Source organism: Mus caroli, unplaced genomic scaffold, assembly GCF_978045245.1.
Source record: "Mus caroli unplaced genomic scaffold, Mus_caroli_1 scaffold_15, whole genome shotgun sequence".
NCBI lineage: Eukaryota > Metazoa > Chordata > Mammalia > Rodentia > Muridae > Mus > Mus caroli.
The window spans coordinates 85,213,745-85,232,247 of NW_028227270.1; the positions used below are offsets into that span (position 1 = coordinate 85,213,745).

Consider the following 18,503-nt stretch of genomic DNA (forward strand, 5'->3'; position numbering starts at 1 on the left):
TTAATAGAGGACAGGGTCATTAAATCACAGGGAAGACTTTAATGACTAGCGCTAGATAAGACTTTTTTATTTGGTTGGTTGATTTTGGTTTTGGTTTGGTTTGTTTTTTCAGGACAGGGTTTCTATGTGTAGATTTGGCTGTCCTGGAATTTGTTCTGTAGTCCAGGCTGCACTGGAACTCATAGAGATCCCTCTGCCTCTGCCTCCCAGCACTTGGATTAAAGGCATGTGCCACTGTCACCTGGCACTAGACAAGATTTTTGAAGTTATTATATTTTCTTTCTTTTTTTTTGCCTTAGTCATAAAATTTTATTGTATCAATAGAACAATAACAAATAGAAGTCAAGACAGGCCTGAACATCCTGGGCTTTGTTTGCTGATTTGGTTGGTGGGTTTTGTTTTTGTCTTAATGTGGAGGACGTTGGAAATGTGGCCTGGGAAAGTACCCGAGTGTTGTGAGTGTGGAGTAACAGTCTAACTTAGTAGGGACCTGGGAGACAGCAGAACTGACAGCTCTGTGGACTGTGGAGGCCAAGCTGAAGAGGTTTCAGGGCAGAACAATATTAGCAACTTGCCTGTCTTGTGATTTTTTTTTTATTGATTCAAGTGAGCATGTGAAATTGAGTTTCACACAGCCCCACAGAGCAAATGTTCCCATTAATGAGCTGGAAGAATCTTGCTGATACCAGTGAAGATGCTCCATCCTGTATGTCAGTGTCTCTGCTTGTCCTGCAGTCTGCCTTTCTTGCTTCTCTGTGTGTGTTGATCGTTTCTTTTTTTTTATTAGATATTTTCTTTACTTACATTTCAAATGCTATCCTGAAGGTTCCCTATACCCTCCCCCTGCCCTGCTCCCCTACCCACCCACTCCCACTTCTTGGCTCTGGCATTCCCCTGTACTGGGGCATATAAAGTTTGCAATACCAAGGGGCCTCTCTTCCCAGAGATGGCCAACTAGGCCATCTTCTGCTACATATGCAGCGAGAGTCACGAGCTCTGGGGGTACTGATTAGTTCATATTGTTGTTCCACCTATAGGGCTGCAGACCCCTTCAGCTCCTTGGGTGCTTTCTCTAGCTTCTCCCTTGGAGGCCCTGTGTTCCATCTTATAGATGACTGTGAGCATCCACTTCTGTATTTGCCAGGCACTGGCATAGCCTCATATGAGACAGCTATACCAGGGTCCCTTCAGCAAAATCTTGCTGGCAGATGCAATAGTGTCTGGGTTTGGTGGCTGATTATGGGGTGGATCCCTGGGTGGGGTACTCTCTGGATGGTCCATCCTTTTGTCTTAGCACCAAACTTTGTCTTTGTGTGAAGGGTGTTGTTTCCCTAATTTTTTTCTCCACTTCTTCCTCCCTCTTCTCCTCGCCCTTTGTTTTGTGGTGCTGAGGATCAAATGTAGATGCATTGGTTAATCATCATTATCCACCCTGGTGAGGTTTATAATCACCATAGAAAACGCATCGCTAGGGGGTCTCTATGAGAGAGTTTCCAGAAAGGTTTAACTGGGGAGGAAGACAAACCATGAACGTGGCCAGCACCATAAATGGGCTAGGGTCTAGGTGAATCGAAGAGAAGAAAGAAGAACTGGGAGAAGGCACACTTGGCCAAGTGCTTTCCCTGCAGGCAATGAGGGCCTGCTTTTGGATCCCTGAGCTCTGTAAAAGCTGTGTGACGGGTGCACCTGCCACCCCAGCGCTGGCCAGTGGAAACAGGAAGATGCTGGGGACTGATTGGCCAGCCTGTCTAGCTGCAAGTTCAGTGAGAGACCTGGCTCAAAAAGGGTTAAGAGTCGAGCAATAGGGGAAGACGTCCAATGTGCACCTCAGGCTTGCACACATGCGCAAACACAGGGACATGCACAAGTGCATACACCACACACACATACACAAGCAAAGAGGGGGCTGGGAAGCTGAGAGGAGTATTCATCATCTTCTGCTTCCTGATTGTGAGCACAACATGAAGCACTGTGAGCAGCTTCCCCAGAAAAGAGAAATAACTGACATATCCAGCAAGTGCTCTGTTACTGAATGGCACCCGGGCCCCAGACAACATGCTTTTAAATACTTACTGACTTTGCTTGGTGTCTTAGTTAGGGTTTTCCTGCTGTGAACAGACACCATAACCAAGGCAACTCTTATGAAGGACAACATTTAATTAGGGCTGGCTTATAGGTTCAGACGTTCAATTCATTCTCATCAAGGTGGGAGCATGGCAGCATCCAGGCAGGCATAGTACAGGAGCTGAGAGTTTTACATCTTCATCTGAAGGTTGCTAGTGGAAGACTGACTTCCAGGTAGCTAGGGTGAGGGGCTTAAAGCCTATGCCCACAGTGACACACCTTTTCCAATAAGGCCACATCTCCAAATAGTGCCACTCCCTGGGCCAAGCATATTCAAACCATGACACTTGATGTTATTTCTCATTTAATCCAGACTGGCCTTGAAGTTTCTACATGGCCAAGGATGGCCTTGAACTCCCAATCCTCCCCCCTCTTCTTCTAAGTACTGAGATTTCGATAGTGAATGACACCACACACAGACAAGTAACAGCAAACAAAAATTCCAGCAACAAACCAAAAATTTGAAAACAAATAAAAAAGAATTTTAACTTCGTACCTATTTATAAAATAAAATATTTCCAAAAGAGTTGGTGAGGTGGCTCAGCAGTTAAGAGCACTGGCTGCTCTTGCAGAAGCTCCGTGGTTGATCTCTCGCATCCACATGGCAGCTCACAACCATTTGTAACTCTGGTTCAAGGGGATTGCACACTCTCTTCTGGCTTCCGAGGGCACTAGGCACGCAGGTGATACACATGCAGGCAAAACCCCCATACTCATAGTAAATAAATACAGTATTTTAAAGTCTTTCCTATAGGCTAAGGGTCTCACTCAGTGTTAGAGATACTGACCTGGTAATCTGCAAACCTAACAAGTCTGCATGTCCACAACAAAAATCTTTGCTATTCTGTTTTGTTTTGGTTTTGTTGTTTTGTTTTTGAGACAGGGTTTCTCCTTGGCGGCTCCCTAGAAATAACAGAAATCCACCTGCCTCCCCCGTGCTAGAATTGGAGGGGTGCACCATCACACCCAGCCCACGTTTACTATTTTCAGTGGCAATGCTCACTAAGTGGTTAATTGTCTTGTGGATTATAATTCCCAGCATACAGTTTTTTAAAATAGTAAGCAGGGTTGACATGCTTTCTAAAGGGTCAGAGAGTAAAAGCTCTACACTTTGCATCTACTTAACTTTGCTGTATGTGCAGGAGAGCATTTATAGAATGTTCCAGTAAATATCTGTGGATGGTCAAGTTTGAATTTCATATAAGTCAAGTTTGCGTTTGGGTTGCTTTGTTTTTAATCCAGAGCTCATTCTGCTTGCCTCCAACAAGCTGCGGAGATTCTAATTAAGCTTCCTGAGCCTTGGCATTGCAGGAATGAGAAACCATAGTCAGCCTTGGTTTTTGTTTAATATAGTCTTTCTAGGTCACCAAGGCTCAAATTCTTGACAATCCTGCTTTGGCCTCCTAAAGTGCTAGGATTATAGGTGTGTACCACTATATCTGGCTTTAATATAATTTTCATATCACAAAATAATAATTCTATAAAATTTTTAAAAATCTTTAAACATGTGAAAATATTTTATAGGTTGTATGAAAACACACTTTGGGTCATGTTTGGCCTGTGATAATTGTGCTGACCCATAGAACTATGAAAACACCCACCCTTAAATTTAGTTCACTAACCCCAAACTAGTTATTTATGCTAGCCACATGCTAGAGAATACGACACTTGGAATAATAATAGGTTCCTTTTTTTTTTTTTAAGAAAATAAGTTGCTCAGGAAGAGTGGGAAGGAAGGAGCTAAGTTTTTACCCAGAATGCCCTCTCACTCCAACCTGGACATATAGAGCCCTCTAAAGTGAATGAAGATGGTCCCCACACTGGACAACCTAGGGTTCTGCTATGCAGAGTGCCTGCCCTGTCTGGTTTGGAACAGCGCTTGCTGAGTGATCTTTGACGCCGCGGATTCTTCACTCCTTGTGCCTCTGAGAGGAGGAAGGCAACTTTCAGCCCCTAAACCCTGCACTTGGAGTGCAGCCTACAAGAGCCCAGCATCTCTGACTGCTAATGGCCCAGAGACTGGGACAGCTCCTCTGCACAAAAGGGTTTGGTACGGATGTGATGGGCTCTTGCAACTCACAGCCAAGGCCTGTGGCATTTTAATTCGTCCAACATTTTGCTATGGCAAGGGACAGAACACTTTTTACAAAACATTTTAAGGAGTTTTATTCCCAGTGTGGGGAACTTGGACTATTCCGTGTCATGAGAAAATGTGTTAGTACTGTTCTTTCATAATTGTCACACTGCCGTGTCATCAGCCGAGAATCCTCTGACTACAACGGACGCCCCAAAACCTCGGAAGGTAAAACATGAAGCACAGAGAGGACACATGTTCACGCGGCCTTTACTTTCTTAAAAGACATTTGTATCCAATCACGGAAGAAAATACATCGAATCTGGGCAGGTGTTTCCAGAGCCTAGTTAAAAGGACAAGCTGACGCCCTCCTAGCCTTCTGAAAATCAAGCCTGGCTGTGAAGCTTCCACGTGGAGGTGGGCTGCCTTGACTTTCTCCTGCAGGTTTTCATCAAGGTGTAAGGACCAAGTCTCAAGTTAGAAACAAATCCCCAAGGTCACAGGTTCAGGGTCCCAGAGCCCTTTTCTTGGAGAGAGCCTCTCCCTGGGAAAGGACGATGTTCCTTATTTGGATGCAGGCTGAGAATTCTAAGATTCGAGTAGAAAGGTCAGTGGAAGTGATGAGAAGAACACTGAGAACACTGCCAGAGCTTGCTGGGAATCTGCGCTGAGAATGTATGGTTTAACATTTTGCTCCTATCGCTCCAAGCTCTGTCAATGCGAAATTGGCGTTGCTCAGCTAAGGATCCCCGGGAGCCCTTGCTTGCTGGCCAACCTCTTTCCAAGTTCCAAAGTTCCCGAACTCAGAGCGGGTCTGTGGAGCACACATAGCGCAAGGTGTAGTTGGCCCCCTCGTTGTTGTCCCAGTATTCCCCCCGTTCGCAGCGGTAGCAGACGGCAAAATGAATAGCGACTCCCCACGCGCCAGCATCCTCCCCTTCTTTGGGCTGCAGACCCGGGGGCAGGCACAGCGAGAAGTGGAAACGCTCGGTGCCCGGCCCCTCCTCACTATCCTCAGCCTTTGATCCAGAGTCCCCCGACTGCAATGGGGGCAGAGGCTCCAGTGACTCCGGGTCCAGCTCGGCCGGCACGTCCAGAAAGGTACGCCACTCCGTGAAAGTGTAGCGCACCGCCACTGCCCTGGGTCCAGGGCAACTGATCACCCGGCCAGAGCCGGTCACCTCGGCGCGGGGCGGCTGGGAGCACTGCACACGCTCCAGGCACACTCGCTGTCGCCGCAGACGCTCCTCCGCAGCGAGCAGCTCCGGGAGCTGGAAGTGGGGTTGGAGCTGGGTGCAGGGTACCAAGAGGGGATCAGGCATCGTTGCCACTGCCAGCAGCCCCCCGAGCTGCTGCAGGTCCTCGGCGCGCAGTGGGAAGCTGTGGAGACGGGAGAGTACGGACGGGGGCACCTGAGGCTCCTCGGCCTCGCTAAAGTGCTTCACGCTGGCCAGGCTCAGTCCCAGGGAGTCGGCGAACTGCACGCGCTTCTTACACTTGGAGCAGCAGTCCCCAGCCGGCTCGCCACCCTCTGAGCTGGGCTGTCCCGCCTGCTGCCTCTGCTGCAGGAGCTTGGCTGCCTGCAGGATGGGGTCTGCGGGCAAAGAGAAGGAGCGCGCACGAGAGCGGCGAAATTCCTGTAGCTCCTCCTGTTCTGCCTCTTTCTGCGGCGACAGGGGCCTGTCCTGGAGCTGAGTGTCAGGGATCGGGGTCTCAGAGGTGCCACTCTCCACGCAAAGGACCTCGGGGACCGACAGCTCCTCCGCGGATTGCGGGTCTCCGGAAGACTTAGAGCTGGACGCCTCGGATCTTTGTAGCTGTTCTCCCGAGGGCTCCATGACAGTGTCCGATCCGGCCCCGGGGTTCGTCCCGCGGGAACCGCGGAGAGTCCTCTGGAAACTTTATCTACTCCCGCAGCAGAAGGAGCGCATAGTGTCGGCTGTTGGATACCCTGGCAGAAAGCGAATTCGGCCTGGAACCTCCAGCTTATAGCTGCGGCTGCCCGGGACCAAGAGGGAGGAGGATGCTGGCCTGCGGCTAGATCCCAAGGGGAGGGCCAAGACGGGGAGGCGCGACAGCCAGAACACCTGAGAGCTAGGTCCGTAGTGGAAACTAGGATTTCTGAAGGTCTTAGGCTAGCTGATAGCTTTGATCCACCCCGCGGCTGCGACGCGCGTCTGTATCACCTCTGGGGTAGCTCTCAACTTTCAGAGCTAGACAAAGTTTTCCAGCCTGTGAAGTTATTCTTCCGGAGGAGGGTTGTCGCCCAGCGGAGACGTCCTGGCTGTCACTGGCCTAGGGAATCCGCGATACGAGAATGTCATTAAGGCAAGCAATCGAGGGAAGTGCATCCCTTCCCTTTCATCCTGTATCCCCGAAACCTCTGGAGTCCCGGGGTCGCATCTGTGTAGTTGTCCCCCTCAGTGGTTCTAAAAGCTGGAAGGCCAAAGCCACAGCTTCCATCTACTTACCTGGTGACCTTGCTGCTGCGCTTGAGCGGGGACAGAGCAGGAACCCACCGGGAGCTCACTAGGCAGTCAGACAAGAGCACCCGGTGGCCATTGGCGCCTAGCACTAGAGCACGTCAAGGTTCCCCCCCAACCCCCCCCCCCGTACTCAAAGAAGAGGGCTGGCACCTCCCTCCATGGCTAGGCGCCTTCCTTCAGACTTGAAGGCATTCCCCCCTCTCCCTTGGCCTGCGCCTGGCCTGCGACTGCCTCTCCTCCGCAAGGATCCCAGACCCTCTAAGGCTCAGTCAAGCCTTGTGGGGGTTGTAGGTCAAAACCCAATTGCCAGAAGACCAATGGGAGAACATCTCACTATATCCTGGCACTGGATTCTTCCTAAAGTATTGTACTGTGCCTTTGCTTTACGGCTAACTTTGCCCTGATCAAGCTTCAACTGGTAACTTCATCACCAAATATCATGCCCACCTTCCAATCCCCCACCCCACCCCCCATATCTGATTCAGGGTGTCCCAAGCAGTTCTGAGAGAATTTCTAACAGGGAGATGCTGAGGACAGGCTCTGGGGATCACCGTTTAGAAGTGACTAACTGCCTGACCATGGCTGTGTGTATACTTACTTTAAAAATTGGGGTTTTAGAAATATTGGTCCACAAATCAAGGAACAAAAAGCAAAGCTATTTTACCCAGGCTTTTAAACTAAGGTTTAATCCCTGGGCAGGGTGTGGCAGAATCTAAGGAGTCATCAATAGTTACTGATTTTAGTATCTACTGAGGACTCACAGGCTGCTCATACCTCCCCGAGGCTGAGGGTCCCTCCCATGTGATCTTATGTGCACAAAACTTCATCCCTCCAACTCTGTATGTAGCACACAAAGGATGGGAACGTCTGTTCAGGGCCCAGAGCTGAGCTAAGCAAGGTCAGGTTTGACCCCAGGAAGTTGGAAAATTATTTTTATGGCCAAAGACCCTGAGCTAGAGAGGTGTTTTTAGGAACGGGCCCCTCAGTCCCTTGGCTGGGACTTTCTAGTCATTAAGTGTCCAGTACAGTGTCCATATCTACATACTGAAGCTGACAGTATGGGGCTCACAATCCAGATCTACTTAGAGAGCCCCCACCTCCAGCATCTACAAAATCTACATACAGCACAGGACACTTTTTTTAAAAAAAATGTGTAGATAAACATTGATATATTGTGATAATAAGAATAATGTTCACAAACTAGTTTGTTTCTTTGATTTTTCGAGACAGGGTTTTTCTGTGTATAGGGCTGGCTATCTTGGAATTCACTCTTAAACTCACAGAGATCTGCCTGCCTCTGCCTCCCGAGCACTGAGATTAAAGGTGCACACCACCTCTGCCCAGCCTCAGACTAGTTTAAAAATGGACTAGGAACTTCAAAGAGATTTTGAGGTTGGAGTGAATTGTCTCCCTCACTTGGACAGATTCTCACACCCAGACAGTACCTTGTCTACTGCCAATGTTTTGATTCCCAGGTGAGTATCCAACAGTTCCATTCTGACACTGTTCTACCTGAAGATGGTGTCAGAGCCACAAGTTAAAGGCTGAAAAACTCACCATAAACCAGATGCAAATATGCAAATAAGGTGCTCAGGTTACCACACTATTTGGTCAACTGAAAAATACAGATGTTCTGCTGAGGTGTGGCAGTTGGTAACTCACTAGAATGGCTTACAGAATCAAAGAAACCCTTACTAACACGTGGCTTATTGTGTAAGATACAACTAGGAAGAGCCAAACAGAAGGGGCACAAGGCAGAGTTCATGCATAAAGTGAAAATGTGTGACAATCCTTGCAAAAGTTTTGGAACTCAGGCTCTAGCCTCCCCTGTGAATGGAGGTTGGTGTCCATTCACTGGTTCTTTCTGGTAACCAGCTAATCTGGCTGCCAAGGTGTGGTGGTTTGAATAAACTTGGCCCAGGGAGTGGCTCTCTTAGGAGGTGGGGCCATGTTGGAGGAAGTGTGTCACTGTGGGGTGGGTAATGAGACCCTCCTCCTACCATGTGGAGGCCAATCTTCTAGCAGCCTTCAGATAAAGATGTAGAACTCTCATCTCCTCCTGCACCATGCCTGCCTGGATGCTGCCATGCTCCTATTTTGATGATAATGAACTGACCCTCTGAACCTGTACACCAGCCCCAACTAAATGTTGTCCTTATAAGGGTTGCCTTGGTCATGGTGTCTCTTCACAGCAGTACAACCCTAACTAAGACACTAGGACTCCCAGTTTAAGTAGCCTCATTAGTCACTCAGATAAAATATATATATTCATACACTTATATGTATGTAATATTTGATATGTTATATAATATATTATCTAATTTTGATATATTATATATATTATAATATATTTGATTGTAACAAAATAGCAAGCACATAATTCCCCTTCACTTAGAGCTGAGTCCTAGGAGGTCCATATCAGCAACTAGGGACAGAAATGTACCTGCTACATAACCAGGACTCTTTGCCCTGGTGCAGGATGCTGGTTACTAAAATGATGTTTTGCAAAATAGAGTGTATTCATAGTTTGGCCAGGTCTCAGATCCACATCCCAAAGGACAGGGTGGGGCGTAGAAATGGATATACCAGAGTGATTAAAGATTTGGGGAAAGGCTCCTGGAGGTGACACAATACGCATCTGATCCTCACAGGACACAAACATGTTCAGAAAATGAGATATCAGCCTGATCCTAGAATGGAGACTTTGGTCCTATGATATCTAGAAATGGTCCATCAAATAAGCCCATGTTAAAAAGTCAGTGGTTTCAACAAAAGTGGCCTTCTATCCCCCGAAAAAATAGTCTAGGCAACCATCATCATCATCACGACCCACACATCAGGGGTGTTATCTACAGCAAAGTTGGTGGGAGACTAGTATGTTGCTTAGATACCTGGCCTCCAAATTTTGTGCTTCATGAAGCAAGTGAGTCTGGAGCTTCATGTGCTTTCTCATACTACTGCGGGTCTCATACTACTGCTGCTCAGGAAGTCTGGACTGAGCTTTGAGCAACTCTGAGAAGCAGAAGCAGAAGCAGAAGGAGGGACCTGTGGAGCGAATGAAGATGAGCAGGGTCTATGAGAGGTTTCTGGTCTGCTCCCCAGAAACCAAGGAAAGACCTTAGGAGCAGAGGACAGGAGCACCTCACTCAGCCATCAAGAGGACTTGGGGATACTCTGGAAGGCACAGTCAGTCTCTGACTTGAACGGCACACCTGTCCTCTGGCAGAGCTGGTGGGACACAGGACATTTCTGTCAGTCGTTCTCTCTGGGATGGGGACAGGGACAGGTGGCCCAGACTTTAAACACATTGTCTCTGACACAGAGATGGTTCAACTCTTGGGGGTTTTTTTTTTGGTTTTGTTTTGTATTTTAGTTCATGATGATGTGAAAGTTACACCTTCAGTAGAAACTGTAGTTCCAATTTTGATTCTCAATATTTCCAAAGATTGTTAGGGAAAACAACAGGTACCAGGTATAGGCCACACTGCTGCACCAAAGTGGGCATCTGCCGAGCTGTAGTCAATGTATTTTCCCACTTAGGATATTTTCAGCATAGGGTGGATGTATTGGGACCAAACCCCACTGTAAACTGGGGAGCAGCTGCAGCTAAATGGTGATACAACCTGCAAAGTAGCTTTGTGAAAAACTAAGCCATCTATCTGGTCTACAGGTGTGTGCTTAGATCAACCACAAACATCACGTGGCCACATGTCTCAGCTGCTAAAGTATTTACTGCCAGGCTTCCAGATTCCTAGTTTTGTTCTTTTGTTGTTTTGTTCTATTTTTTTTTTATCATTGTTGTTGTTGTTGTTTTGTTCTATTTTTTTTATCATTGCTGTTGTTGTTTTGTTCTATATTTTTATCATTGTTGTTGTTGTTGTTGTTGTTTTGTAGGGTGGAGAGTGTTCACTATGTAGTCCAGGCTTACCTTAAACTTGTGCCTCTACCTAAAAGGCTGGAGCTGAGGTCATCTGCTGAGGCCTGGCAAGTCTCAGCTGATGCAAGGAAAGTCAGTAGAAAAAGAAAACCCGCCTTCACATTAAAAACAAAAATGACAAGAGAAAATTACAACACCACACTGTTGCTGAACCCATGGCTGGCATCCTCAAACCAAACCAAACCAAACCAAACCACCAAATGTTTTAGTCAGGTCACAGGCCACACTTGTGGAACCTGGGACAGTTCAGCTGCTCACCTGATTCCGCTGCCTCACAACAAAAGTTCTGAGTGAGTAAACCCAACTCTAGCCTGACTTGGTCAAATGTCATACTGAGCCCTACAACTGCCAAAGTCAGACTGCAGGCCTATTATGTCAGATATTTCACAACCTGTTCTGCTCTTCCAAACTGAGAGGGTGCATAGAGGACAAAGGAACTCAGAGGCCAATGTGACTAACAGCAGCTGCCTTAAAGCGACTCCAACCTGGAGAACTGCAGGGGTCACTCCAACTATGTCCTTAAGCAATATTAGTCCTTTTAATTTATATGATAAGGTAAAAAAAAAAAAAAAAAGCTCAACCTAAATAGTCTACACGAGGAGGAGGTGGCTGACACACTAGTTGTTCTTTGTTAAAGTGGTACATGAGGGGTCTGGCCCAGTGGATAAAGAACTTGCTAGGAAACTTTAAAGACTGGCGTTCAGGTCCCTAGAGCACATGTAAAAGCCTGGCAGATATGACTGCTGTTATAATCCCAGCAGAGACAGAGGATCCCCAAAGCAAGCTGGCTACTCAGTATAGCTGAAATCTGTGAGCCTTGGGTTCAGAGAGAGGTCTTGCTTCCATTTATAAGGTGAAAGTTCAGGTGTGGTAGCCCACACCTTTAACCCCAGCACTCAGAAGGCAGAGGCAGAAGATCGCTGTAAGCTTGAGGCAAGCCTTATCTACATTAGTGACTATAAAGCCAGCCAGACTTGCACAATAAACCTTGTCTCAAAAAAAAAAAAAAAAAAAAAAAAGAAATCTCGGGCCGGGCATGGTGGTGCACACCTTTAATTCCAGCACTTGGGAGGCAGAGAGAGGCAGGCAGATTTCTGAGTTCGAGGCCAGCCTGGTCTACAAAGTGAGTTCCAGGACAGCCAGGGCTACACAGAGAAACCCTGTCAAAAAAAAAAAAAAAAAAAAAAAAAAAAAGAAGGAAGGAAGGAAGGAAGGAAGGAAGGAAGGAAGGAAGGAAGAAAAAAAGAGGGAAATCTCTATTTGCTGGAGAGCAACTGAGGAAGATACCCAATGTCAACTTTGGACCTCCACACACAAGTATACACACAGGCATCCATACACCTCTGAACATGCATACACTACACACATACACAGAAGGCACATAAGCCCCCAGACCCACCTACTTCATGAGGCCTTCATTTCTTAGGCATGCAGGCCTTTGTGCACACATGAACATATTCATATTAAATAAGATCCCCCTGCAGAAGTTCCAGACTCAAGACCAGCATCCACATGGCAGCTCACAATAGCTTGGAACTCCAGTCTCAGGCATCCAATGTTCCCTTCTTCTATATTCGGGCACCAAGGTACATATGTGGTGCACAGACATACATGCAGGTAGAACACCCATACATAAAATAAATGCCTCTCTGTTCATTAATCTGTCATTTGTAAAATCTTTCCCATCTTACCCTAGCCATCATATGCCAAAGTATTTTTGTTTCCTTTTGTTTTGTTTTTGTTTGTTTGCTTGCTTAGTTTTTTAGTCAAGATCTCTCTAATAGCCCTGGATGTCCTTAAACTCACAGAAATCCACCAGCCTCTGCCTCCTCAAGTACTGAGGTTAAAGGTGTGTGCCATCATGCCCAGAAGTTTTATTTTTGTTTTTTTTTTTTTGTTTGTTGGTTGGTTAATTTTTTTGTTTTGGTTTGGTTTTTTGTTTTTGTTTTTGAGACAGGGTCTCTCTAGATAGCCCTGGCTGTCCTATAATGCACTATGTAGACCATGCTGGCCTCAAGTCATAGATATCTGACCAAGTGCTGGGATTAAAGGCCTGGCATGTTTCTTTTTTTTTTAAATATTTCCATTTTTTTAGTTTTTAAATATCAGAAAGTTCTCTCCAAAAAAAATAAAAAAATAAAAAGTTATCTCTGCCCATGCCCTCCTCTACTCTTAATCTTGTTCTCTCCTCCTGCTTTGATGGAACAATAACAATACGGTTGCTCCAAATTTCTTACACCCAATGCCTTTACTTCTAGGTTCTCTCTAAAAGTTCTTTATGAAAGTTCTTCTCTAAAAAGTTCTTCTCTCTAAAAGGTTCTTATTGAATTCTCTTTTGTAAAAGTTCTCTCTCTCTTTTTCTCTCTCTCTCTTTCTCCTCACCACTTATACATCCTTCAGAATACATAATCACATGGTAATAAGTTCATTACAAGTTTACACATAAATTCAAATCATAAGTCGAATAAGAAGTTTACAACAGAGAATGTTTACATGCATATTCACTAAGAGTAATTATCTGGCTAAACATTGCCTGTCACTAGCTCAACAGGTTCATTGAAAGTTAAAAATTATAATTTTTGTGCCTAAGTTAGTAGTGAAGTTTCACATAGGTAAACCCAGTCAATATTTTATCTTCTGTCCTTTATTTGCCTATAGTAAATCTTTAGTTCCCCTTTGTATGACCTTTGGTTAATTGTTTTACAACCTCTTCCTCTTGGAATGTGCTCTAAATTGCAGATGCCAGCTTGCTATCTCAGAAGCAATTAACTCATGACACTAAAAAAAAAAAAGTTATATCTGCCTCTGCCCTCTTCTATTCTTAATCTTGTTCTCTCCTCCTGCTCTGATGTAACAATAACAATATGGTTGTTCTCACTGTAGTTTTGATTACCAGAGAGGACAATAGCAGTCCTATTATAAAAGAACTTAATAATCACTAATATAATTTTAGGAATTCTTATATGATCATCATTAATAATTTAAAATTCATCTATTTGTCTATATAGCATCACTACAAGACAGCACAGCTTCTTTGTTCTGCAGAAATCTGCTCAAAAGGGTGGGTTAATACATAGTGATTATTGTATACATTTCATAAAACAGGAAAAGCATATTAGTAGCAGGAATATTTCCTAAAATGTAATCTTCTCAACCTTGCCTAGAGAAGAAAATCTGTCAAGAACTTCAACAGTCCATGGCAGAACCATCTCAGGAAGATCACCTGCTAGTTTTTAGCTTCTCCTTGATGGCTTCTGGCAATCATCACTGTCACCATCCCCACTGTCACCATCATCCCCACTGTCACCATCACCACTGTCACCATCATCCCCACTGTCACCATCCCCACTGTCACCATCATCCCCACTGTCACCATCATCCCCCCTGTCACCATCATCCCCACTGTCACCATCATCCCCACTGTCACCATCATCCCCCCTGTCACCAGCATCACCACTGTCACCATCATCCCCACTGTCACCATCATCCCCACTGTCACCATCATCCCCACTGTCACCAGCATCACCACTGTCACCATCACCACTGTCACCAGCATCACTATTGCGCTGGTCTTTGTAGCCCACCAAGAGTGTAATATAGGAAGTTTTGTCTGAACTAACACTGAGAAACAGAAGACCTGAGTTTATACCCAGTGCAGCCGTGTTTGTGAGTTACAGATGCTCCCTGAGCTGTGGTCCCCTGCCAGTGTCTGCTCATGATGCTGAGAACAGGAAAACAGAAAAACATGTGCACATTGCTTCTCACAGAGTACAGTGTGTGTTGCTGCAACTGCTTGTTGATATTACATTTTAGCATAATGCATTCATTAACACATTGCATGACAATTATGTATAGTCAATAATCACAGAGAAACCACACCTCCTCCTCCTCCTCCTTGACCCCTCCTCTTCTTATCAGGACTTGGACTTGAATTTGCAGTAATCCTCCAGATTGCTAGATTACAAACCCAGCTAGGGACACTCTAGAGATTGGGACTGAGCTGTCAATAAAATAGGCCTAGATCCCTTTCCTTGGTGAGCTAACATCCTGGGGTCTGGGAATGAAATAGAAACAATATATAAGCAAATACAAAAACGGGTAGCTGATAAGATACATAAAACTTTGCACAGAGTAGGTGCTCAATCAGTCAGGGTTGATCGAGTAGTTCCCCTCCCCCTCTCCTCTCTGACCCTCTGTATCAGACTCCTCTTTCCACTGTGGTTAAATAACAGTCACATGCTCTGAACACCTCAGAATGGAAACAATGTGCCAAGACAAGAACGCAGTTCGACAAAACAGAGCCTAGAAGTCATGGGACATCTGGATCAGAAACATAAACACGTATCGTGACGTGTGTTTTCCGTAGCTGATCACACTTCTGTACTCCAAAGTTTGCACTTGCCTGTGATCAATAGTCGCACACTCTGAAGTTGGGACAGTAAACAGTGGCACTTGTACTGTTTATGGTCCCAGGGCTGCCTCCTTCCTGTCCCAGATGTTTCTACACTTTTGCTGCTGTGAGAACCTTTCATTGTGTTTACCTTTCTCAGCTCTCTGGGGATTATGTTTTCATCAAAGTCCAAAACAGACCAGAGCTTCTACTTTGATCCCCTGTGGTGTGAGAGTGCAAAGACCACAGTACTGTAAAGAAAGCACCCAGCACAAGCAGGTGCCCCAATCCCTCACTCAGAATAGGTGAACCCAAGCCTAAAATAAATCCGAGTGTGGGCACTGGCCTCGCTGTCTGAAGTAAAATGTCCAGCCTCCTCTAAGTATATGTTTCCCATCCCACACTCAGCACTGTTATAAGTGCAATGTGTTCTTGCAAGATTTGAACCAAGTGAAAGTTGAATGGTCACTGGAATCTTCCCATAGCCAAGTATCAACAAGTTAGTTCTCACAAGATGTAAATCCCCTTATATTAATACTCAATGTATATTGCTATTTAATAATTTTATTTTCTATTATTGTAGTGATTACGTTTTTCTCAACACAAATTGCTACCAACTGCTGTGAGATCTATTTTGATGCTGTGTGTATCAGTTAAATCTTACTTGGATTAAACCTTTCCCTGCATCCCCTGCCCCTTCCTTATCCCAGAGAGCTCCAATCTCTGCTTTCGTTTCACATGTACCCCATCATCTACAATTTCTCCCTAACTCCCCTAAGAACTGAACAGAATATAATTTCACACAGGTATGTGTCTTACCTAGAGTTTCTTTTGCTAGGAAGAGAAACCAGCAAACTCACAAACTCAGCAAAACACAGCAAACACAGCAAAAGGAAAACATTCAATTGGGGCTGACTCACAATTCAGAAGTTTAATCCATTATCATCATGGCAGGAAGCATGGCAGCATGCAGGCAGACATACTAGCGAGGCAGCTGAAAGTTCTACATCCAGATCAGCAGGCAGCAAGAAGAGTAACACTGGGCCTGGTGTGAGCATCTGAAATCTCCCAGAACAAACAAGGCCTCCTACAAGCCACACCTCCTACAACAAGGCCACACCTCCTACAACAAGGCCACACCTCCTACAACAAGGCCACACCTCCTACAACAAGGCCACACCTACTACAACAAGGCCACACCTCCTAATAGTGCCACTCCCTATGGGCCTATGAGGACCATTTTCAATCAAACCACCACAGTATGAAAATGTCATAATGAATTGATTACTTTCTATGAAAAAAAACGATGTTCTGGAACAGTTTTATCATGGCACTACTCTCAATATCCCAGGAACCTAATAATGGGTGAATAAAGAAAATGTAGTGTGCATATACAAACACACATACACATGCACACACACAAACACACACACCACACATATACACACCCCACACATACATGCACACACCACACACAGAGACCAAACATACACACACCACACACACAACACATACCACACACCACATTCATACCACACTATGATGGTTTGTATATGCTCTGCCCAGGGAGTGTCACTATTAGAAGGTGTGGCCTTGGTGGAGTAGGTGTGTCACTGTGGATGTGAGCTTTAATACCCTCATCCTAGCTGCCTGGAGTCAGTATTCTGCTACCAGCCTTCAGATGAAGATGTAGAATTCTCAGCTCCTCCTGCACCAGGCCTGCCTGGATGCTGCCATCTTCCCACCTTGATGATAATGGACTGAACCTCTGAACCTGTAAGCCAGCCCCAATTAAATGTTGTCCTTACAAGAGTTGCTTGGTCTTGGTGTCTGTTCATAGCAGTAAAACCCTAAATAAGACACACACACACAAACAAAACACACACATACATGTATGTACCATATACACATACCACACACCACATATAGATGCACACACCATACACACATGCATATACCACAGAAACACACACACACACCACAAACCACACACACATACACAACCACACATACACACAATATACATAACATACACACCACACATACAAACACACAGACATGCACAAACACACACCATACACACACCACACACACAAACATACACATCACACACAAACACCCACACACACACCACATATCATATATCACACACTTACACACACTGAGATTTAATTTAGCACCAGAAAAGAAGGTAATCATATAATTTTCAGGAAAATCCATGGAACTGGAGATGATCATGTTAAATCAGGAAGACTCAAAAAAGATATGGTGTGTTTTCTCTCATACGTGGAATTCTATAAAGACAAGGAAGTAGAGGGGAAGCTCCTTGGGAAGACAGCAAGAGCAGACAATGCAGGTGAATCTGAGCAAAGCCCATTGCATCTATGAATTAAAATGTCACAGTGCATCCATTATTTGTATAATACATGTGTGCTAATAAAAAGAAAAGGAACATATATTAAGACTTGTCATTTTTGCAAATACAAACATTTCCACAGAAGCCAAAAATTAAGTCTCTCAATTTCTCTATGTGACAGCCATTCTCATAGACAGTCCAAAGTGATTTTTACTCCCTGGTAAAATCCTCCAACAACCCTATAAGGACCTGTGCACTCAAGAGTGTGTAGATATGAGAGTGTAGAACTCCCCAACCTGTCACAGAAGATACTGGGGGTGGGGGGGTCCCACCTCTCCCTGCTCTCTGGCTTCCAGTCTCCTGTTGTGAGATCCACAGGCATCAGTATACTTGCTAGTCATGTGACTGAGCAATGGGAGTGCTCCTGGGGAGGGGCTCTAAGCTGTCAGGTGACTATAGCCCTGACCAACACCTTTGCTGCAACCTCTTGAGAAAACAGTCCAGGAACACATTCATAAAACACTCCTAAATTTCTAGCTCTGAAGAAATAAAACATGACATTTAAACTGTTAAGTCACTACATTTCAGACCATTTGTTAACACTCATAGATTGCTAATCCCTAGCTAGCTTCTTTAAAACAAAACAAAACAAAACAAAACAAAACAAAACAAAAGCACCTCTGGATCAGACTGGCCTATGAGCGTGTCTATGGGAAATTGTCTTTATTGTCAATTGATGTGGGAGGGTTAAGCCCAGTGTGGGCATCATCATTCCCTGAGGGGGTGGTTATGAGCTACATAGAAAAGCTAACTAAGCATGAGCCTGAGCAAGCCAGTGTTGCAGAATTATTTGATCACACTGTTAACCCCAATGTTGTGTTATTTACTGAAACAAATCTATTTCTAGTTGGGGTGTGGCTTAGCCCTTAGAACAAACCTTTAATCCTAAAAAATGAAGGTAAAGTTAGTTTGTAGAAGGAGGCACTCATGTTTGAAAGTGATGTTTAATTGAGTGGCAGACAAAGTGATGAATCAGGAAAGATTTGACAGAATAGGATATGCCCAACTCTCATAAGAAGAGAGAGGAAGGAGAAGCTACTTAAGAGAACAGTGCAGAGGAAAAAAAGAGAGGAGGC

The 18,503-nt window shown here is 45.1% G+C and overlaps 1 protein-coding gene across 2 annotated transcripts; it reads right to left on the reverse strand.

The window, feature by feature from the left end:
• Positions 1–3,923: 3,923 nt before the first annotated feature.
• On the reverse strand, positions 3,924–15,977 carry Ppp1r3g (protein phosphatase 1 regulatory subunit 3G). Of its 2 annotated transcripts, none has more exons than XM_085831174.1 (2): positions 15,932–15,977; positions 3,924–6,493 (listed from the first exon to the last, which is right to left on the reverse strand). In XM_085831174.1, the coding sequence occupies exon 2, from the start codon at positions 6,034–6,036 to the stop codon at positions 5,002–5,004; it is 1,035 nt and encodes a 344-aa protein (XP_085687300.1). In that variant the 5' UTR covers positions 6,037–6,493; positions 15,932–15,977; the 3' UTR covers positions 3,924–5,001. The 2 variants fall into 2 exon arrangements, with proteins under 2 accessions (XP_085687300.1, XP_021036782.1); XM_021181123.3 differs by lacking the exon at positions 15,932–15,977 and adding an exon at positions 6,670–6,755.
• Positions 15,978–18,503: the final 2,526 nt, after the last annotated feature.